We start from the raw sequence: 23978 nt of genomic DNA, 5'->3' as shown, positions 1-23978 counted from the left end.
TGACTTTATTATTATTATTATTCCTACCATTTGAGCATTTCCCATGAAATATCTGTTAAAACATATGACTTTTGCAAACTAGACGGAGTTTCTAATCAAATGTGTGTATATGACAGCGTGTTATTATTAGTGATGACCGTTTGCTCTCACCTATAACTGCAGTGCAAGAATAGGAAGTGCACTCAAGCGAAGGGAGTGGTTTCAGCAGCAGTCTCTCTGTCTACCTGTGTCTGAGAGCTGGACTTTGACTGGGAAACTTTAAGGAAATATGAAAAAAACGTAGAGCACAACTTCGCAAGGTTAGTGAGCAATTTAAATGAATACAGGGTTGATGGCGGTGGCCGAGACATCGCACTAACTTATTTTACATGAATAGTCACACCACATTGTTAATAATTCACTCATTAAAATCACAATTTTTTTAATGTATTCAAGAATGATCCAAATGTGTCGTAATCTATGGATATAATATTATTTAAAAGACGTAATTTTATATTAAAGCTCTTTTACCTGCGTTTATATAGGCTATGTAGGCTACATGTGTGTGTTTTGGAGGGCAAGTCTGCGCAGGTACAGTTATGTGCACGCGCATTCCAGTGTCTCCATAGAGCTTGTGGAGAGTCTGTCCACGAAACCTGCTATCGAGGATTTCATAGTGAGGTCTGCCTTTATTTCGTCTTTAGAAGGAGTTTAAGGTTGTCAGCTTCTTAACTAAGTATTTCACCATTTGATTAACGATAACTGCAAGGCAATACAGGACCTCCGTATTCGGCATGTTTTGGGTGAGGAGGATTATGTTCCAGGAAACAACATGCAATTATATAATTAAAAGCTAAGCATTATATAGGTGCATATGTACTTTATTCTCTTAGAGATGATAGTGGGGAAAATCAACAACAACATCAACTTATATAAAACAATATGAACAACAGAACACAAGAGTATCTATCCATACTTATTTATTTATTTGCTTCCTACTCTCAGTCAGGGAACATATGTTTAAAACAACAACAACAACATAGAATTAGGCCTATATATAATTTAATTACTTATGTTAGACACATAAAACTAACTATTAAAAATCTGTTGCAGCTTTGTTGTTTTAGAATCTAACATTGAAATACCCCCCCCCCCCCCCCATTAAATATAAATCTGTTTTCATATGTAGGGCTCCTCCCTTGTGCTGGTCCTGTATTCTCTTTGTGCTCTGTAGCTCGGAGCTGGTGTTAGCTTGCAAAATCTATAGCCTCTAGAGGTCAAATCCCACATACTTGTTATCTTTTCTAGATTAACTATTTCAGAACAAGTCAATTCATTCTGGTTGCTACACTGATGGTTATTTTTTTAAACTAACCAAACTTTAAAAACAATGTCAGCTTTACTCAAGTGTGACACCGGAACTTTAGCCTTGTGTAATCAAATGATTAGGCACTTAAAAAGAAGACTTAAAACCGAAACCAAATAAAACTGAGACATTTATTCTTGGCATTCATGACACATTTTAAAACAGTAACAATAAGGGATTATAATTAATCTCACATTATTTAACACAAAGGTTTTGTCATATGCAGGCATTGCACAAGACTGTTTCAGTAATTTAAAAAAGACATGTAGCCTTACTTCTAGGAATTCATTGCCTCAGGCAAACAACACAGCAAGACAAGCCCTAAAAGGGAATACATACACAGAAACACGCATAAACTATATAAATAGTTATATAGTATACATTCATAAACTAGAATCTTGCTGTGCCTTTAGATTTTATGTCAGACACCATCTAAACAGTATGACACCACACTGCAAATCCATACTGTATCAGCTCTGCATTCCAGTAAATACAATCACATGGGTGTGAGAGACATAATTATTTGAGCACAGAAACACAGCCACTGTGAGCAAACACAGTGTAAACTTTGGTCTAAATGGATGCATTGAAGTAGGTGAATGGTATGTGAAGGCTTTTTAATTTGGTAAGGTTTTAGGTTGTCTAATAGCTATGCAAATTATATGGGTACCATAACATATATTAGAGTTTAGAGTTTTTAAATGTGTTGTATCTATTGATATTGTATATATAATTGTTCATGCTGATTTCTGTGCCATCATCTAACCCTCACTTAAAGTTAATCTTTAAAAACACTAATAATTGTTAAATGTAATCTTTAACAAATCTCAAAATGAATGTCTATTTTCATGCTGTAAATTATAATGTTGTGATGCATAAATGCAGTTTTCTCTTTTAAAATGACTGCTTTTTGTTTTATTTTTAATTTATTTAGACAAAATAGTAGAAGTGTATAAAAGTATTATATACATTGCCATCAGGGCCGGATTATCCATAGACGGATTGGGCGAGTGCCCTGGGGCACCAGCCAATAGGGGGGCACCAAGTGATTACGATAATGACAAGACCTTTAAAATATTTTTTCATGTTTTGTATATATTATTTTGCTGGAAGAGATACAGATGCATAGAAAATGAACAGTTAATGATACAATATACAGAGAGAATATCAAATATATGCACGCATATAAAGAATTGCGATTGGGTCAGGTCCCAGTGTATTTGCCCCCTCCCCCCAGTCAGAGTCGAGCATATTTATTCACAAATGGATAGGCAGCATCGACTTGGCGGTTGTGCGAAACGTAAATTTTTTAAAAAAAGAAGAGAAAATATCATGACACATTGCCAGGGCTATACAGGGCGACTGAAAAGTAGCTACTGTGTGCGACTATCAAAACATATTTAGGAGCACCTGTGCGACTAACCCGATCAGCCAACCCATTCTCACTCCCAAGGCGTCAAAACTGAAGCATGGTCAAACGCCTTTCGCGTCACTATGAAGACGCCAAAAGTGCCCCTAGGCGTCATTATATGACAAAATAGGAACTCCATTGCTTTCAATTGCTTGCTTTATGCGTCAGGTCAAGACGCTTATGGAAAATGACAATACGTTCTCCGCCGTTGTTTTCAGTTGTTTGTCTTAGTTTAATGGTTTGCATGCATTTGTAAAAAATATAAATAATTTTATATACATTTATACTTTTATTGGAGCACCTTACCCACCCCTACCCTAAACCTACCCACTTCTGAACAACATAAAACACGTAACAGTTAACAGGCAAATGTAAGTTAAGTCACCGGTGTTTATTGCAAAAACTGCCCATAAACAAGCAGTATAAAAGCATTACAAACAAGTCGTGCTGCATTCCAGGTCTTCTGAAGCCATACGAAGTCTTTATGAGAAGAAGAGAGCAAAACATAAGGTTTTAATCGCTGAAAATGATCCCGCTCCGTTAACGCTCACATCTCATTCAAAAGATACTCAAGTCCCGTAGCATGACGCAATTGGTCACGAGACACAGAAGAGCCAATAGCCTGTCAGAACAGCAAAACGCAATCGGTCACGAGACACACAAGAGCCAATAGCATTTCACAACCAAGGCTTCTTCTGGCGGCATTTTTGAATTCGCGCACAGACTGCATACGGGATGAGCTTAACGCGCCTACTCCTCTCACAAATCAAATGTTTTGCCTCGAAGACTTGGAATATTAATATTTTTGAATAAATTATGACAGTAGTTGTATCTGCCTGTTATATCTTGTGTTTTATTGACAAATTTAGGGGCAGGGGTTGGGTTATGTGCTCATAATGTGTAAATAATGTAATATAAATAAAACTGTTGTGGCTGTTTACATTGAAAAATCACACCCCAACATATATGCAATAATGGCAATGTTATTACACAATATATAATTTAATTATGACGATAAAATTCCCAGTATGGCGTCGGCATATTGACGCTAAGGGTTTCCTATTTAAAGCAACGGAGGACCCTGCAAGTCGAAAAATGACGCTAAGGGTACCTTGAGCGTCAAAAGCGACGCCAAGTGGTCCTGACCAAGCTTCAATATGTGACGAGTTGGGTGTGAGAATGGGTTGGATCAGCATAGGCTATTTGTGTTTGCGCTGAGAGGAGCTTCAAAGATTTCTACTTGCGTGTTTGTGCAGCGTTGAGTAATGTATCGCAGACATATGTTGATTCCTTGAATGCAATGTTAATCAGAATCCACTCACTGCTCAAAATACTTTTGTTCATTGCTGAGTTATGCACGCTCACAAATGCTCTCGTTATAACAAACAAAGTGTAGATGGTGTAAATAAGAGATTCGTTGTGCAGTGTAGAGAGCTTCATTGATTATAATGGAGTTTTGTGAGATTGCTGAAGTGAGTAACAGCTTTTAAAGATTATTAAAGGTGTTTGTAAATGTGATATTAAATTAATACAACAGCTCAATAAACAATAAGTTATATAAAGTGATGTACATTGTATGACTTTTAACAATATTGCCTGATTTTGCTCTATTTAGTCAAGGAACATAGTTTCAAACAGTCACAGCCGAGCGCTGCGCATCTCCATTCAAACATAGCGGTGTTTCATTTATGAATGAACCTGCGTTTTTAAATGAGTCTAGTGAGTCAGTGATTCAATTACCCACTCATAAAGTGAGTCACTTGCTTCGTTCCTGAATGAATCAGCTGTTCAAACGAATCAGTGATTTACCGCCACCTGTTGGCAGTTTTATTTTTATGTTTAAAGTGTCCTTTCAGTTATTTAAATAATTTCAATCAAACAATAGTTCTATATTCAAAATGTTATATTTAAAACATTAATCTCACAACATTGTTATGAATTTAAAACATCCATGCCACCTCTGAGCCTCTCTAAATGTCTGTAAATTTACCTACATGCCACTTTTGTGTTCTTCTGTGCCACCTTTGTAGTGGAAACTAATTTTGTTAAATGATTTCTTTTGATTAGTAACTTATTCTTCTTATTCTACCTGTTCTTATGGAATTTTTTTTTTATTAAAAAACGGGGGCCACTTCAAATGTGGTCACCCTAGGGCACTACACTGTGTTAATCCGGGCCTGATTGCCATTAATGCAAAATGCACGTGCCAGACATGGTTCAGTTAACTATAAACCCTGTTCTTGTGTTTCCAAACTGGCCTTATTACCAGATGAGATGATTGTGTAATGGTGTGTGGATATCTTTGAGGACATGGCGAGTGATGCAAGCACCCTTTCCTGGAAGGTACCCACCCAGGACTGGGATGGGGGCATCAAAAGCCCTGACCTGGGTCCTGTTGGAGATGGCAGTCCTGTGAAGATCATCAAAGTGTGCTTCAGCAGCAGCAGCAACCTCAGCAAAAACTTCAAACTGGTCAAATGTGACAGCTCATGGCAGATCAAGGTATACATACACTACTGCTCAAAAGTTTTATTTAATGTTTTTGAAAGAAGTGTCTTATTTCACCTAGGCTGCATTTATTTATCAAAAATGCAGTGAAAAAAAGTCATAATGTGAAATATTATTACAACCTAAAGTAACTCTTTTCTATTTTAATATATTTTAAAATGTAATTTATTCCTGTAATGGCAAAGCTGAATTTTCAGCAGTCATTACTCCAGTCTTAAGTGTCACATGGTCTTTCAGAAATCATTCTAATATGCATTTGGTGCTCAATAAACTTTTTGTTTTATTATTATCAATGTTTAACACAGATATGATGCTTAATATTTTTGTGGAGTTCAAAAGAACAACATTTATGTGAATCATTTGTAATATTATAAATGTCTTTGCTGTCATTTTAAATGCGCCCTTGCTGAATAAAAGTGAAAAATCTCACTGCCCCCAAATGTTTGAATGGTAATCTGTATGACTAGAAAAACTGAATTATGGTACTTCTAGTAATATCATGCCAAATGTTGGAATACCATGTCTGAACACTTGGTGTTTTGCTTATCCATCAGACTATCATCCAGTCTATTCTGATCAGTGGGCGTTTGGGCCCAAATGTGCAAAACCCAGGATGCTTTGGGCTGAGGCTCAAACATCTCAAATCTGAAGAGCTCCACTGGCTTCATCCAAACCTGACTGTAGGAGAGGTTGAGCAACGCTACGAGAGCCATCACGCCGAGGCGGAGTGGAGGTGAGGGAGAATGACGGTGGTCATTCTTGACTCATATCACCAATATACTGGCCATTATTTGAACTTTTCATAAATGTGCGTATGTGTTTTATTTCAGATATGATCTTAGGATTCGCTACATTCCCACTGATTTCGTGAAGAGGTTAAAAGAGGACAGGACGTTCCTTTTGTATTTCTATCAACAGGTCAGCAAACTTCTCCAGATTTGCTTCCTGTCTGTGGTTGTATGTGGTTATGTTTTGTTAGTAAGTTCATGTAAATACTGTTCCGGCAGGTGCGTTGTGACTACATGCAGCATCATGCTAGCAAAGTTAGCGACGGCATGGCACTTCAGCTGGGCTGTTTGGAGATCAGGTAACAAAAAGCATAGTTTGCTTTTATTGATATTGTCTGATTATCCAGTGTAACTGCAGGACTTCATGACCAGCAACTGAGTACATATTTCCAATTCCAGAGTTTTCCCAGAACTAAAATGAGCAATTTTCAGTTATTCAATAATTCAATTCACATTACTCTAGGTACAAAATATTATTCAATCGTGAGGTAATTTCAGAGCATTGCATCACATGTATGGTTTGTTCTGTCTTTCAGGAGGTTTTATAAAGACATGAATGCCAAAGGTCTAGAGAAAAAGACCAACTTTGACTTGCTAGAGTAAGTTTGTATTTTTCATTTGTACTTAAAGCTGCAGTCCGTAACTTTGTTTTGGCTAAAAATGATCCGAAATCAATATTTGAGCAAGTACATAACCAGCCAGTGTTCAAAACTATCGCCTTACTTTAGCCCGATTCACAACGGTAAGCTTATAATAATGTTTTCTAATTTGAGTGGTACAGGTAGGTTTTTGCAGGAAATTCGAGCATGGCATTGCATCATTACGTCACGTCTGTAAACATAAAGAAGTTGTCACGGCTAGTAGGCTATCGCATATGAGGATCCTGCAGGTGGCGGATCATTTATAGCCATCGTTTATAACCATCATTTTGATGGTGGATTGTAATCCAGAAAGTATTATGTGTTTATGAAACACATGTGAATGAAATTAAATTATATTCCAGTTTTAAATGTGCTTCTGATTACAAATAGCCTGGGATTACACAAGATTTGTATTTTAAAGAAAACCAGTTCAAAGGGAGCAAAGTTTGCTTTTTGGGTTAAAAGAATTTATTAATATGAAATTCAAATGGTATGACAATTAGATATTAGACTGTACAGAAATTGAAATCTACACACTAATACACACTATACTCGTAGTCACGCAATGCTGATGTTGTTTACATTAATAACTTGAGAATAAAGTGTAACAATAATAATACTTTGCACGGTTTGATATGATATGAGCTAACCGATCTTTAGATTAAATCACTATTGGTAGCGCGATTCATGGTAATGCTTTTTTCCTCAGTTGGTCAGAACAAACGTGGCAGACTTGTTACTTACTTGTTCAGACGGCAATATACGGTGAAAATTCTGATTTGGGTCATATATTCCAAGACATAGGCTAGAATCTGTGATTACGAAGAACAGTAAATATCCACACCAGTGCGGTGACTGACAGCTACACATTCACCTCAAACCATTAGATTCATCCGCGCTGAAGCTGTGCTAGAGCACATCCCACGCAAGCAAGATAATTCCGCACACAGCTGCAGTTCAAGGTTTTCAAACAGAGATGGCGACAAAGAGGCAAAACGTATGGACTGCAGCTTTAATTAATTTTAAAAAGGTGATTTTTTTTTTTATGTTCGCTAATATGGTGCTTTTTTATTTAGAAAAGATGTTGGTCTGGACCTGTTCTTTCCTAAGGGACTTATCGACAGTATGAAGGTTAGATTTGTTTTCCACTTTCCTATGGTGCCATTATTTTGTTAAAGGAGAAGTTAACTTCCAGAATGAAAATTGCCTGATAATTTACTCACCGCCATGTGATTCAAGATGTTAATGTCTTTCTTTCTTCAGTCGAAAAAGAAATTAATTTCAATGGTGAATTGACACTTCAGTGGTGGCCAATGGGTTGAAGGTCTGAATTGCAGTTCAAAGGGCTCTCTACACCATCCCAGCCGAGAAATAAGGGTCTTATCTATCAAAGCAATCGGTCATTTTCTAAAGAAATACAATCTTATATACTTTTTAACCACAAATGCTCGTTACATGCGTGACGTAAGCGGAAGTACCAGCCCAGTGTTTACAAAGCGAACATGCAAATAAAACCTATTATGGTGAAACAAATGTCGGACTATTTTGAAGCTGGAGGAACCCAAGTACACAGATGAAGAACTAACCGTGTATGATGTTTCCAACGTGATTACGTAATGCATGAAGATGTGGACACGCATCGCATAGCTAGTGCAAGACTATAAAGTCTATAAATTGTAATTTTTAAAAGAAAATGACAGATCATTTTGCTAGATAAGACCCTTATTCCTCAGCTGGGATCGTGTAGAGAAATTTGAAGCTGTATTGAAACTGCAATTTGGACCTTCAACCTGTTGGCCTATATTGAAGTCCATTATAGTCCATTATAGTCCTGGAATGTTTTCTCAAAAACTTTTTTCCATGAACATCTTGGATTACATTCGGGTGAGTAAATTATCAGGAAATTTTTATTCTGGAAATGAAATTCTCCTTTAACAGGCCATTTCAAGAGTTAAAATTTAAAATTAAAAAAGTTGTAAGTTGTTTGTGTTCAATGTTTTTTTTTTTTTTCAAGACATTTAAATTCAGCATAAATTCAGATTTGTATGAATATGTAATCTTTTTTAAATGAATGGAGAAAATGCAGAGAAGTAAGGGATAATATGCAGCTAGCCAGTCAAAATAAACCCTAAAATAAATAAATCAAATTGAAAAAATAAACAAGTGGCAGCTTATGAGAGCTTAGCACACTGAAATTCTACATCTAAACTGTAAAACTTTGGTTTTAACAGCCCAAGCAACTCAGAAAGCTCATCCAGCAAACGTTTCAGCAGTATGCATTACTAAAGGAGGACGAGTGTATGATCAAGTTCTTCGAGACCTATGGGGAATTCTCCAACTTTGACGAGGAAATATTTCCTTGTGAGCTAGTGGTAAGTTCTCCAACTTAGGTGTTAAAAAATGTTGGGGTTTATTCAAAGTGGAAGATTAAATGTGCTAAATTGAATTTACTAAAGTCCCTCTTAATCTACACAGCAAGGTTGGAGTTTAGCAGTGGATTTAGTCATTGGTCTCAAAGGCATTCGGCAACGTACCAAAGCAGACTCCACCGTGAGCAACTTCATACTTAATTTCCAATCAAGTATTTGTTCCTTATTTTCATGCTAGTTGTCATTGTCCAAATGTTGTTTCAAGTTCATGCTCGTTTACTCTCCCCAGGCTGTTTGCCTTGCTGAATTTAAACAGATCCGAAATATCAAGTATAACACACAGAGTGATGGCAGAACATTGTTACTTATCGATATTGAGGGTGCCAAACAGGTGAGAATGTTCTCACTTCAGTATTAGGTTGTTAAACTTCATATGCACAATGCCACTCTTGTGGTAAACTAGACATGACCTTTTTTTCAATTTCTAGCCTCTTAACATCAGTGTGGCATCTCTAGCCATTGCGGAGAACATGGCTGATCTGATCGATGGCTACTGTCGGTTGCTTAACCACACAGACTCGTCTTTGATAGATGGTCCAAATAAACGTAAATCTCCTAAAGGTAAACCCCAATTAATGTATGTCTGTGAATGTCAATAGTCATTTTACAAAGAGTCATTTAAAAGAGTTAAAGCTTGTGTGAACTACTTCCAGAGGATTGATCATTATTTATTTTCTAAATTCTTATCATCTGGAAAAAAGCTGAGATAAATGACTAGACGTTTTCTGAAATGCTGAGAGTTTTTGGCAGCACTCTTCTGAACGTTGTGCGTTTGGAATCTTGTCTTTTGTGATTAATGTGGGTTTGGGGATTGCCATATTTCTCTGTATTGCAAACTGAGATTTATCTTCGCTGTCTTAGGTGTGCAGTTGCGCAACTCTCTTCCTGAAATTCCCTCCGGGTGAGTACATCAACATTCCTCTATCTCTGTTTTCTTCTCCTCAGGACTACAACACAGAATAATTGTTAATTGCTATAAATCTAAAGTGATCTCTCATGGAATAATTCACAAAGTGAAATGGAGTTGTACGTACATTTTAAATACTTTATTTCGCTCTCCTTATTGCTATTCACTCTTTCCTGCTGTTAGGAACAAAACAGAAAGCTTCAGATACAGCAGTGAGTATCAGACACTCCTTTAGTTACAATCCAATTCAGATACTCAGCTTGATATTTGCTGTATTATGCTAACAAGTTCAGGACAATGTAATAACATCAAATCTATCTTTCAGACTCTGATATATACTGTGAAATCCCAGATGAAAAGCCACCACCACCTGGTATGTATGGGAATTGTTTTTTTATTTTTTTATGTGTTCAGGGTCAGTATCACTGTAAAATCGTGCACTTTCTCATTATTGTTTGTACTGATGTGCTCTTCATGTGTTTTGCAATAGCAAAGGTTGGACTGTCTAGGAAAGATATTATCCTGAAACGTATGCTGGGTGAAGGCTTCTTTGGCGAGGTTCATGAAGGAGTTTACCAGAAAAAGGCAAGCAGTACTAGACACTGCAGTCATGTGATGATGCAATGAAAACAGTTTTTTGTTGAAAACTGGATTTTCCTTTTACAGTACATATAGCACAATGGTGTTAGATGTCTTACAATAACATTAGCAAATCTCATCATTAGTGACTTAGCTAATATGATTAGTTTCATTTTTTTAATAGAATATTTTTAATTGTCTTGGTTAGAATGGGGAGAAGATTAATGTTGCGGTGAAGACCTGTAAGGAATGTGCACCTGATGTCAGAGAGAAGTTCGTGGGTGAAGCTGGTACGTAAATGAAAACTCAATAGATGTTTCTTCAACTATGGCCACTTTTGTAACTGTGGACTTTTAGATTATAAATTATCACAACATATTAAATTTGTGTATATACAGCGAGTGTGTATACTCATCAATCACCAAAGAATTCTGTCATCGTTTTCTGAAGTGTCAGTTTTTTTTTGTTTTTTCTAGCATATCTCAAATGATGTATTGGGTTTAATAACATTCTGTGGTGGAAATAACATTTGAAATATTTTGGACATCTTTGACTTGCTAAGGCTAAAATTATAGCTGTAATTTTGTGTATTTTACATAAACACAATAAATATGATTGCATAATTTGACTAAATTACAGCTTGATTAGAAATTATGCGCAAGAAAATCAAGATTCCCACTGTATTATATTATATGATATATCAGGAAGCCTAAATTTAAAAGTTTGATTGTTACTTGAAAAAGTGAATGAATAAAATCTGAAAACACCATGGTCATTTTTATAAAGAATATACTTTTTTTTTTTTGTGCAGCTAAAATATTTTATTGTGTAGAAATTGTGAGAAAAAATATTTTAATTTTTTTTATCCTTATCAAATAAATTACACTCACAAATAATAAACTGTTAAATAGAAATGGGATTAAATATAGTTGTGGACAGTTGGTCAAAAAGGTTGCGAACCACTGCTGTTTTCTCTTTTGAAAAACTGACAAAATTGTTAAATTGTTGGCTGTGGTAGAAATGACACAGTAGCAAAAAGTCATAAAAAATGATGCAACAATATACTAATAAATAGTTTTCACATAATACATTTTGAAGTTTTATGTAATACATCAGTTAATTTTTTTATGACGAGTTTTCATATTTTAAGAAAATCTGGGTCCCAGATTTTGAAACAATCTATATTAGACATTTGAAATGTAGCAAAAATAAACAATAAAATATAAAAATATAATAATGAGTAACTGTGTTCTTTTATCTGAATTCAGTTATCATGAAGAACCTGGACCATCCACACATAGTGCGACTAATAGGAGTGATTGAGGAAGACCCAGTATGGATCGTCATGGAGCTGTGTCAGCACGGGGAGGTAAACAACAGCCCAGATGCTGGATGTTATCACTCTTATTTGTATTATGTCAAAACACGTCTTTTGGAAAATTGCAGGACCAATAATGTTGTCACTATGAGTGATTATTTTGGGGAGGGTGGTAATATATTATATGAGATAGAGGGTTTACGTAACTTTTAAATTAAATCAATAAAATTCCCTTTCAATCCATAGTGTAATTCCATTTGCCAGAACTGCTGTGATTGATTGAGCAAACTCAATCAAGTGAATGCCATAGATATGGCTCTATTAACATTTACAGGCTCTGTAAAACCATCATAAACTGTTTATAAACTCACAGGAAGTTCAGTATTGAATGAATCAACAACACTGCGTCTTGTCAAGTACTGAATGACTGGCTTGAGCAGTCAACTAGTGGTGAACTCAAACATGTGCATGATTTAATAAACCAACTCAGGGCAGCGCAAAGCCTAACTGTATTGCCTGTATGTGTAATGCTTCACTTTAATAAAGTGTTTTTTTTGTTTGTTTTTTTGTTTTTTGCTCTGCTAATACTGACAATACTTGTTTTGTGTTCACAGCTGGGGAAGTACTTGACAAAAAGTCAGCAGAGTTTGACCAACGTAACTCTGGTACTCTTCAGCCTACAGATCTGCAAAGCGCTTGTTTACCTACAAGGAATGAACATGGTCCACAGGTGCAACATACACTTCAATATTTTTCATTCTTTATTATCCATGTGGTATATATACTATCAAAATTTTGGGGTCGGTTAATTTTTTTATGTTTTTGAATTTTTTTATTTTTTTATTTTTTTATGTACACCAAGGCTGCGTTTATTTAACCCTCATAAGGATCCCATTTCCTGTTTACTCTAAAGGTCTTTGGGGTCATATTGACCCCAAAGACCTTTAGTGTAATTGTAAAAAAAAGATACATTTTTAATGATACAAATAATATATCATTTTTTTTGTTTACTTCTCATCTATACATTAATGCTGTGTTTTGGGAGATATGAAGTACTTTTGTACCTGTTTACCACAAAAATCCTCAACTACACCATTAGCTTGCATGTGAAATATTAAATTATTATGAATAAATCTCTTAAATGATGATCTAAATTGAATTTAAATCGTTTCTGGATATTGATCTAGGTGTTAGGTATACAATTCTGCCATCTGGTGGTTAGAGAAAAACTTGTAGAAATCACAGTTTTTGAAAGAATAGTGTAATGACCATATATATCCAGCAGAGGCCCATAGAGAGCCATTCGTTTTTCTGAAAGTGGTCAACTGCTCCTCTCACAACTTTTTTGATATATATTTTGTAAGTATATATTGAAACATTATAAAATACATTAAAAACAGTATTTTTGCCAAAGTTTAGAATTAGTTTTTGTGGTTTGATGTATTTTGAAGAGCCCGTTTTTGCAATAATGCCACATAAATTTGCAGAAATGTGTCACAAGTTGTCACTAAAACGTGATTGCAGGTACATATTTATTTCAATCTAAAAAGTAAAATAAAAAAAATTTTTTTTTACATAAATGTAAATAAAACCAAAAAACCCCCCAAAAAAAACCCAAACTAAACTAAAAAACAACAACTCCAATAAGCAGATATGAATGGTGGGTATGTGTGTAAGAGAGAGTGTGTGTGTTCGTGTGTGTGTGTGTGTGTGTGTGTGCGTGTGTGTACGTATGTGAGTGAGTATGCTCGTTCCACATTGCATTTGTGCTCTAGTATCAGGCTTTAATTTTTTTGTATAGACATTTTCAGATTTATGCAGAATTTATTGATTTTATTTGCCAAATTCTATAAAAAATGCTCTTTGTTGCAGTCACACGTGTGTGTTTTTGTGTGTGTGTGTGCGCGTGTGCGTGTGAGTGAGCATGTCTTTTCTACATTGCATTTGTGATCTAGTACCAGGCCTTCATTTCTGTGTGAAAATTTTCAGACTTATGCTGGATTTATTATTATTTTTTGACAAATTAAAAAAATATATATAGGTTTTTTCGCATTTCCCATTCATTTTCAATTGGGGTCATATTGACCCCAAAGACCTTATTAGTAAAAAAAATTACATACCTTCAGAACAACTGAATCAAGCCCTTTTTTTTATGTGAATACAGATAAAAAATGTTGAAAAGTAACAAAATCTTATTCCACTAAGATGAAGGGAAACATATTTTTTAACTAAAGAAAAGTTGATTGGGGTCATACTGACCCCAAAGACCTTATAAGGGTTAATTGTGAAATTTTACTAGAATTTAAATAACTGTTTTCTATTGTAATATATTTTAAAATGTAATTATGGCAAAGCTGAATAATCAGCATCATTACTCCAGTCTTCAGTATCACATGATCCTTCAGAAATCATTCTAATATGCTAATTTGCTGCTCTTGAAACATTTCTTATTATTATCAATGTTGAAAACAGTTTGTGGAATCATTGATACATTTTTTCAGGATTCTTTGAATAGAAAGTTCAAGAGAATGGCATTAAATTGAAATTTCGTAACATTAAAAATTTCTTTACTGTAACTTTTGATCAATTGAATAAATGTATTCATTTGTTTAAAAATAAAATCTTACTGACCCCAAATGTTTTAATGGTTAGTGTGTGTATCGTAACGTTTTTACATTTTTAACACAGAGCATTCTTGGAAATCAACCAAATTGTTTACAGTACATGCATACAGTGGGCGGAAATTTTATTTAAAAATTAAAGATACATTTTTATGATTTTTTTTTTTCAATTATATTTTTTTCAAAAATGAACCACCTTTTCACTCACATTGTTATGCTGATAATATAAATTTAATATTGACAAAGCTACAAAACAGAATCATTTTCACTAGTGATCTAATGGATTTAAAATTTCACTATTGTCACTTGTGTGTGTTGGTGTGATCTGCTTGACAGAGACATAGCTGTACGAAATGTGCTTGTTGCCACACCTGAGTCGGTGAAGCTGGGTGACTTTGGCCTTTCCAGATATATAGAGGATGAAGAATATTACAAAGGTTACCTCAGCTGTTTTACACACTCATAAAAGTTATGATTTGTTTAATCATTTTGTGATTCATCATTACATTCTCTGTTGCAACTATAATCATCTTAACTCCTCTGTCACGTTATAAAATTTTCTTTGTTGGGTTTTTTATATTCCGTTTAACAAGCATAGCAATTTCTCATTACCTTGCATTATGTCTGCAGCATCTGTTACTCGTTTACCGATCAAATGGATGGCTCCTGAATCTATTAACTTCAGACGCTTCACCGTGGCCAGTGATGTGTGGATGTTCGGTGAGTGAATAGAAGAAAATCGACAGATTTCGACATGTCCATTGTACCAAAAAAATGACACTGTAACATTAATTTAGAAAGACACACGCTTGTTTGATTAATTATTATTGCAAAAATTTTGAGCATTTATATTTTATATATATTTTAAGTCTGAAATGGTGTTCAGAAACCAGTATTTCTAAAATTGCCTTCGTGCCTCTATATTAGTCATCGTAAAATTCTCACAGGGTATATAATTCATTTTTATGAATTCAATTTCCAGTTTTGGCATGCTTAACCGTCCTGTGCTTACAAACATTATTCAGCACTCCAGGGCCACCATTAAACTTAATTTATACAAATTGTCATACAATAACTGACTTTCATTTCTGTCACAACTTTTTACAATTTGCCAATTCATTTTAATCTAATTTCTTGGTGCAAGAATTATGCTGATATAAAACACAACTGTAAAAGTTTCTGTACTGCAATTTATATTTGTTTTCAATTAATATTATTCTTAATACTAGGGTTGAGACATCAACAGATTTTAGTTCTGAAGCCCCTCACTAAAAGACTGCTTAAATAACACATGACTAGACAGACAGAGAGCCCTCTGTTTCTGGAGCTCAGCTGCCATCTTCTGTGAGTCTTGAGCTTTCACTCAGTTTCTCTGATTGATGGCTTCACATTAGGGATGTAACAATTACCGGTTTGACGATAAATCATGATAAAATTCCCCACGGTTAGTATTACCGCTTCATATTTTAATTATCATTATAACCGTATTCGAATACCGTGATTTGAGGATACTGAGGATAAATAAATACTGTCCAGCATAAAGCACAGTTTTAAGTAACAGCCTCACGTGCGCACAGCACGCAGAGTAGTTTAGTTTTGTGTGAAAACATGACGGAAAGCTGGGAGGTTTTGCTAAGGGAATTATACAAATGAATATATGAATGAATGAATTATATGAATGTACCTCTGAAGGTTCTGGCTGTCTTCAGAAAAGATTTGATGGCATTTTGTTTTCATCTTCGCTCCATGTAATACCCAATAAAGTAGTGTTCTTAATCGCAATGCTGGTTTATCCACGGTGATTACGGGAAACAGCTGTAATTCTGCTGTTCAGTAAGCGCCCCCTGATGTCAGAGAGCGGATTTACAGAGACTTACATTTACATTCAGCCTGTGTGCAGCAGTTTATGTCTGTCCAAAAAACGGACCCAATTTGCATGCCCTGCTGTAAATTTTGACCGATTGATGAAAAACAAGCTTAGTTGGATTCTACACATTTAAACAATTCGAATAAGTTAGCTAGAATTATTTATGGAGCAGATAAAATACATATAATCATTTATTAATCAGTTATTAATTTTGATAACCCTTTTCTTTATTTAAAGGCTGAAATGTGAGGTTTACCTTTTTATGAAACTTTTTCAAAGCTTTATTTGAACATTTCGAAAATACTATTAAACTGTTGTCAGTGTTGCCATTTAAAATCTGAACATCATTGGTAATCTTATTGTTTTAGTGATTATGCAAACAAAGTAATTTTATTTGTTTTGTTGATTGTAAATATAAAACTTGGTGAAACGATTTGTGCCAGTACTTTTTGAACATTTCCAGCACATTTTAACAATACCGTGATAATACTGATAATCGTGATAATTTTGGTCACTATAATCATGAAAAGAAATCTTCATACCGTTACATGCATAAGAGTGCTGCCCCTCCAGATGCACCATCATCAGTACTGAAGCAAGGAGAAAGTCATGGACAGATGATCCCAACACTTTTTTCAGAAAAGAGCAACTAAAGTATAATTCACCCTCATGTCATTCCAAACCTGTATGACTTTCTTTCTTCTGTGGAAAATAAAAGATATTTTGAAGAATGGTACAGACCAAAAACATAGAGTGGGAAACTCTTTGACCTTTTGTGTTCCACAGAAGAAAGAAATGCAAACAGGTTTGAAATGACCTGAAGGTGAGTACATGATGACAATTTGCATTTTTGGTTGAACTATCCTTTTAACATTTACTTATCTGTATATGATCATATGATATTCCTAAACACCAGAGGTATAAAATGCACAAAAGTCTGTCAAACCTTCCATGTAATTTCCCCCTCACTTCCATTTTATCCTCTCTTGTTGCTCCCATATAGCTGTGTGCGTGTGGGAGATTATGAGCCGAGGTAAACAGCCGTTCCACTGGCTGGACAACCGTGATGTGATTAACCAGCTGGAACAGGGCAACAGGCTGCCCAAACCTGAGCAGTGCCCTCCTGCCCTGTACTCTCTCATGACCTGCTGCTGGAGCTACGACCCCCGCGAGAGACCCACCTTCACCGAACTAGCCTGCAACATTAGGTTTCTCCCTTCATGGCCTGTGATAATGTAGCCCTGTATCTTGTGCATTTGGAAAAAAAGCCTAATATTACCTACTGTAATTTGATGATCCTGAGTTAAAAATCACACAGTGGTGTAATCAATGTTTTTAACATGCAATCTTTTTTTTTCTTCTAAAATATTCATGAGCTGACTGCAGTGACTGAAATTTTATTTCTTTGGTCAAAAAGATACATTTTAACCAACACGCTCTTTTTAACAGTGATGTCCACCAAATGGAGAAGGAGTTAGAGGTGGAGAGAGAGAGAGACAAAGCCCGTAACACCCGGATCCTGGAGCCCAAGCTTAACATTAATGAACCTCCACCAAAAGTAGCTGTCAGCTTTCATACGCTGTTTGTTTGCTCTTACACTCAGTTACAACAGCACATTCGGCCTAACAGTCAATGTATTTTGTTTACACCTCCAGCCTTCCAGAGTCAATACTAGCCGTTTCGGAAATACCCTTGGTGTCGGCCTACATCTTCAGGTAGTGTGTTCATTTTGTTTAAATATTAAGACACTAAGCACTAAATTGTTCTTGTAAATATAGAATCCTTGAATACTGGTATTTAATTGTATATTCACTTATAAATATGTTTTCTAAATAGAATTTAATAAATAATATACATAATAATTAATGAAAGTCATTATATTTTACATATACTGTATGTTGTAGGGCTGGGCGATATGAGCAAAAATTTGCGGTATTTGCGGTATACTGTATATATCTTGGTATTTTGGATTAAACAAATACAGTGAATGTAAGCATGTAGTTATATATTATGTGCAAAAAAGGGGTAAAATCCCATTACATTCTATCATTGCAATCTAAAAAGAAAATAATGCTTTTAAAGCAGAAGTTAAATTTACTAAACTAAAAATGAAAATAATAAAAAGCACAGACAAACAGAGTAAAAAGGCTATTTTGATTACCCCATTACACTTTACAGTTAGTCTGTGAAGTTTAGCGGAGCAGGGCCATCCTTTGGGTGGTGCAACTGGTGCAACCCCGCGCTCTGAGGGGGCATATCCCCCCGGAACGCGATCGCGAAACTATAAACTATAGGCTACTATACTGTATCTTACGAGTTTTTTTGAACCCTTCATATAAAGCTTGTCACATGTTTAGAACAAATTGTATTATGCACTTTCTCCGCAGCAGTTCAGTCTGTGTCCTCCCTAGATATTTTTTTCAGATGTGCTCGTATCAAACTACTGTACAGTGTATCGCTATTAACGGTATTGCTTCATACCGTATCGCTTATAAAAAATATATCGAGATGTCGTACAAACTCGATATACCGTCCAGCCTTAATATGTTATAGTAATTTGATATGTTCTGCTTTTATTTTCACCAGCTTAATGAGGCTTTATGTGCCAGTTCACCAGACCTGGCCAGCCCGTGTGATTACCAGTCACCTGTGGACTCAACTAACATCCTCACCATAACCACATCCCCACCCCGTCGCCGCAGTCTTGGGGTAAAATTAGGCCTATTATCAAATTTTCTGCTTTCACTATTAATTTATTATTTTTATGTATTTTCATTATTTAATATTTTTATTATTTATTTGATTTTAGTTTTAATTTTATTTTAAAATGATAAAATAATTGGCTTTCACAGGAGGTTTTTTAAATTGTTTTAAGAATTAATAATATTTAATTAGAAGCTATCTAAGTTTCTGTGTGTGCATGGGGTAGGAGGGTGAGTTCACTTTCGGGCCGACCAGTAAGGAAGATGCTCAGCGGCTGTGGCAGGCAGAGAAGGAGCGCATGCAAGATACTTTGAAGATGCAGAAAGAACAGATGGAGGAGGACACAAAATGGTTAAAGAAGGAGGAGAAGCTTCTGGTAAGACGGAAAGACTGTTTACCAATCTCTTATGTATGATAATATAGCTTTGCCATTAATATTAGTTATAATACACATTTTACGTTTGCTGTTCTTTCTCAGGACCCAATGGTTCATGAAGACACAAGTATTCCTGAGGTTTGTATTTTTATTACATACATTTCATCAGTAACATTTTCATTTCAGATATCTAATGTATTTTTAAAAAAATTGTAAAAAAAAAAAAGTAATGGTCAGATACAACCCCAATAATGTTTTATTTTTTTAATTTATTTATTATCAGACACCTGAACCACCACTTAGTTATGGTAAGTCTTCTGTATTCTACAGGTGATAATTTTAACAAATTTTAAAGAATTAATTGCATTTTAACATTTGTTAAATTCTTGTGCCATATTATGTTTCCTGCTTTACTGACTGTATCCTGTATCACTTAAAGCTGAACTCCGTCAACCTCCTTCAAAACCACCCAGAACTGTAGTGCAGGTAAGGACTCATTTTACACTATGCAGGTTGTACATGTTAAATATTTGACTCTACAATGATAGGAAGCATAATTCAGTTTCATGTGTCTTTAGCCTACACCTACAGCCGAGCTGGACCGCTCAGAAGACAGTGTGTACCAGTGTGTCATGGACGTAGTGAAAGTGGTAGTGCAGCTGAAAAATGACATCAATACACTGCTGTCTACTGATTACATTTCTCCAGTCAAGGTGACAAAAACAAAAGCCTTTATTTAAATCTGATTCTGTTTATGAGCAATATTTCCATTAATAGCTTCACATACTGTCATTTTAAAGGGGTCATCGGATGCTAAATTCACTTTTACATGTTGTTTGAACATAAATGTGTGTTGGCAGTGTGTGTACACATCTGCCCTATAATGATAAAAATCCAACCAGTGGTTTTTATTTAATCCCTAAAAATAATATCCCCTTTTTCAAATCAGGCCATTCTCAGCTTCTTGTCTGTGTGATATCACACAGACGAAGGCCGCTCCCACGATAGTTGATTGACAAGGCCGTCTTACCTTAGACTCGCCCTAAGTGAGCAGTAACAGTCTGACCACCATTGTTTCGATGCTGGAGCAGGAATGTAGACAAGAATGTCTCCATAGCAATTGAGGTGTTTTGTTGTTGGATGTAATAATGAACATAGCAGTCGTCATTTACTCCCGACATCTGAGCCGCTGAAGACACTGGATTACTTTTGTTTGTGAAGGTAATGTGGTAATCTACCTAAATGCGTTTATGTTCACGTGAATCATTCGTGATCCAGCTTAATTTACAGCAGAAGTGAGTATAAGGTTTTTTTTTATGAATCTTTGCAATCGCTATTCCTAATAACGTGCTAGTTAGCAAGTTTCGCAGCTAAAGTAAACAGTCTCTCGGAGCATGGCTCGTCACCCCACAGAAGAGAGGGGCGGGGTGAGCAGAGCTCATTATCATTTAAAGCAACATGCAAAAAACGGGTTGATTTCTGCAGAGCTGATTTTGAAAAGGTAAAAAGGGTGTTGTTTTACACTACCATTGAGAAATTTTACCCAAAGTATGTTATAGACTTTTCATTAAGACCCTAAAGAATCATATCAACTTGTGGAAAATGGGCATCTGATGACCCCTTTAACGTTTTTGTCTACAGACTGTCGGACTCTCGTTAAGAAATCTGATCAACAGTGTGGATGATATACTACCAACTCTGCATGTTTCCTGTAGAACAGAGGTAGTATTTGCCTTGTTTGAAACTGTTTCATGTAATGTCTGTAAGTTTTTGTACAACTTGAAATACTTGGTTCAAATCAGTGCAGTGAAATGTGGGGCTAAAAGTGAGATTAATCTTCTCCATTCCAGCTGAGATTTTAATAAGAGTATAAATGTTTCTCTCAGATCGAAGGCACACAGAAGTTGTTGAATAAGGACTTGGCTGAGCTCATCAGTAAGATGCGTCTGGCCCAGCAGAACGCCATCACCTCTCTGAAGGAAGAGTGCAAGAAACAAATGCTGGCAGCGGCCCACAATTTGGCCATGGATGCCAAGAACCTGTTAGATGCTGTAGACCAGGCCAGAGTGCGCTCAAACCTGGCCAAACCCAGACCTGAGGATCCAAATTCACCAACAGACTAGAAGAGCAGCTTGGGACATGCTGACTCACAGCTTGAGTACAGGACAGACTGATTCATTTGTATAAGATTGCAATGCAGTAACAGGGCAAAACCAACACCAGTGTGGGACATGAAACAGCCAATAGAAATTCAGGCAGCTGATGTACTGCTGTCATATCATGTTAAGTGCTTCTTGTAAACATTTATGATTTAGAAAACCAAGCAAGACAGAGGGGTATTCTAGAAAGCAGGGTTAACTTACTGTCACATATACCCAGAACTGGTTGATTAACCCAAAGAAATATGTTCCAAAAATGCATCTGCTATCTTTAAATATATTTAATCAGCATTTTCTTATTACTGTGAACAAAAATTTGTATATGTAAGATTGATTGAACAAAAACTTAATTGTGCTTGCAGTTTTCTTTTAGCCATTTTCTTTCAGTGTTTGGTGTATGTGTGGCATTTTTATAATAAAAATAAATTATAAAAATGTGCTGTAGAAAAAGAAAACACATTTTGAATGCATATTCACAATGTGTGGGATGGGAATAAATTTGAGTAAAATAAAATAAATGTTGCTTTATGTTATAATAGTGCTTTAAAACGTTTGTCACTGGAGCCTCATCAATAGTGAACTTAAGTGCTGAATACCTCTGAAATAATAAACTTACATTATATAATTATATAATAAGCTCCACAGAGAATGTTCAGAGAATTTGTTGTTATAGCTACTTACATAACCTGAAAGTTACCTCGTTTTGGAACTGAAAGTTGAGATTATTCACGTATCCATGAACTATACTTAACCTACTTTCTTATTATTTAACATTCATTTCTAAGGTATTGGAATAAATTGTGCTGGATCAACTTCAACATTTTCTGACAAGTAATTGTATTTATGAGGTTTTTCAATCTGGTTTTAAGTCTGTTCACAGCACTGAGTCTGCCCTCCTGAGAGTGTTAAACAATATCTCTCCACTGATTCTGGAGACTGTGGTTCTTATTCTTTTAGATTTATCAGCTGCTTTTGATACCGTAGACCACTCCACACTATTATCCAGACTAGAGTCCTGGGTGGGTCTAAAAGCTACCGTGCTAAATTGGTTTCAGTCATACCTGTCGGACAGAAAGTTTTTAGTGAAGCTGGGTAATTTTACCTCTTCCCCTGCACCTTTATGCTGTGGTTCTGCAAGGCTCTATTTTCTCTCTACCTGCTACCTCTGAGCTCTATTTTACAAAAACATGGTGTGTCTTTTCATTTCTGTGCAGATGATACTCAAATCTATCTACCAATCAAAAGAAACAATTCTGCAGCAATTACCTCTCTTCTGCAATGCTTAGGCGAGGTTAAATCATGGCTCACCCCAAAATTTCCTCTTCCTAAATGAAGACAAGACCGAAGTAATTGTTTTTGGTCCTAATGAGAATTCTCAGTATATACGCCCCGATTTGGACAGTTAATCTGTTTTTAGAGCATCACAGGTGTGAAACCTAGGTGTTCTTGTCGACCAGCATTTAAAATTCGATAAACATCTCTCTTCCGTTATCAGTTCCAGTTTCTATCAACTTTGTCTGCTGTCTGAAATCAGAGACTTTCTCACTCCCAAAACTCTAGAAATGGCTGTTCATGCATTTGTTACATCTCGGCTAGATTACTGCAATTCCTTATATTGCGGTATATCTAAATCTCAAATTGCGTGCCTTCAACTAGTCCAAAACGCTGCAGCCAGACTTCTTCTGAAGTGCCGCACATCACTCCTATTCTCAGATCTCTACATTGGTTGCCGGTTCATCAGAGAATAGACTTCAAAATTCTACTCTTTGTTTATAAATCTTTACATAACCTATCTCCTGTCTACCTCTCTGAACTCCTTCATTGATACACTCCATCTAAGATCTTGCGACCAGGCTTTGTTGGTAGTTCCACATGTTAGACTTTTGCATTTGCGGTGGCCGGGCCACGACTTTGGAATACCCTGCCTTTAGAGATTAGAATGGCAACCTTCTCTGTCTGTTTTTAAGTCCCTGCTAAAAACCTATTTGTTTTCCTTAGTGTATTGATTACTGTTATACTGTAACTTTAAAACGGGTTGTTCTTTTTTTTAATCTGGTTTGCTTTCCGTGTATGTTTTTATAATTTTCTCTTCTGTAAAGCACTTTGGTCAGCCTAGTGGCTGTTGTAAATGTGCTATACAAATAAAATGAATTTGGAACTTGAACTTCTGGAAGACTCCCCAAGCATACTTGTTTGCTTTGATTCTAGATTTTTTTTCGAGAAAAGTCTTGTACAAATGTTAATAACATAGCTTGCTGAATCCTCTACACCACCCAACATTCATCTGGACATCTTGTCTTATTAAATATGTGTTTATATTGTAGAC

At 35.7% G+C, this 23978-nt stretch overlaps 1 protein-coding gene across 1 annotated transcript; it reads left to right on the top strand.

Annotated features, from left to right (window-relative positions):
* The first annotated feature begins 161 nt into the window (after positions 1-161).
* Positions 162-23804, top strand: ptk2bb (protein tyrosine kinase 2 beta, b). The gene is made up of 31 exons (XM_058755641.1): positions 162-299; positions 5026-5258; positions 5819-5997; positions 6095-6182; positions 6272-6351; positions 6589-6651; positions 7770-7824; positions 8925-9065; positions 9169-9243; positions 9352-9453; positions 9551-9683; positions 9984-10023; positions 10213-10241; positions 10355-10402; positions 10520-10614; positions 10817-10898; positions 11877-11977; positions 12541-12656; positions 14884-14984; positions 15178-15267; positions 17418-17622; positions 17864-17972; positions 18070-18129; positions 19001-19123; positions 19344-19493; positions 19596-19631; positions 19777-19801; positions 19933-19979; positions 20072-20206; positions 21135-21215; positions 21380-23804. The coding sequence occupies exons 2-31, from the start codon at positions 5067-5069 to the stop codon at positions 21614-21616; spliced, it is 3018 nt and encodes a 1005-aa protein (XP_058611624.1). The 5' UTR covers positions 162-299; positions 5026-5066; the 3' UTR covers positions 21617-23804.
* Positions 23805-23978: the final 174 nt, after the last annotated feature.

The sequence above is a fragment of the Onychostoma macrolepis genome, chromosome 20 (genome assembly GCF_012432095.1).
Source record: "Onychostoma macrolepis isolate SWU-2019 chromosome 20, ASM1243209v1, whole genome shotgun sequence".
NCBI classification, from domain to species: Eukaryota; Metazoa; Chordata; class Actinopteri; order Cypriniformes; family Cyprinidae; genus Onychostoma; species Onychostoma macrolepis.
The sequence above is the reverse complement of the archived record's forward strand: the minus strand, read 5'-3'. Positions and strand labels throughout refer to the sequence as shown.

Bases quoted from the DNA above. Each gene is read 5' to 3' on its own strand.
- ptk2bb (XM_058755641.1), top strand. From the start codon at position 5,067: ATGGCGAGTGATGCAAGCACCCTTTCCTGGAAGGTACCCACCCAGGAC. The intron at 7,825-8,924 runs GTTAGATTTGTT...TGGTTTTAACAG, and splicing joins GACTTATCGACAGTATGAAG to CCCAAGCAACTCAGAAAGCT. The intron at 9,454-9,550 runs GTGAGAATGTTC...TTCAATTTCTAG, and splicing joins ATATTGAGGGTGCCAAACAG to CCTCTTAACATCAGTGTGGC.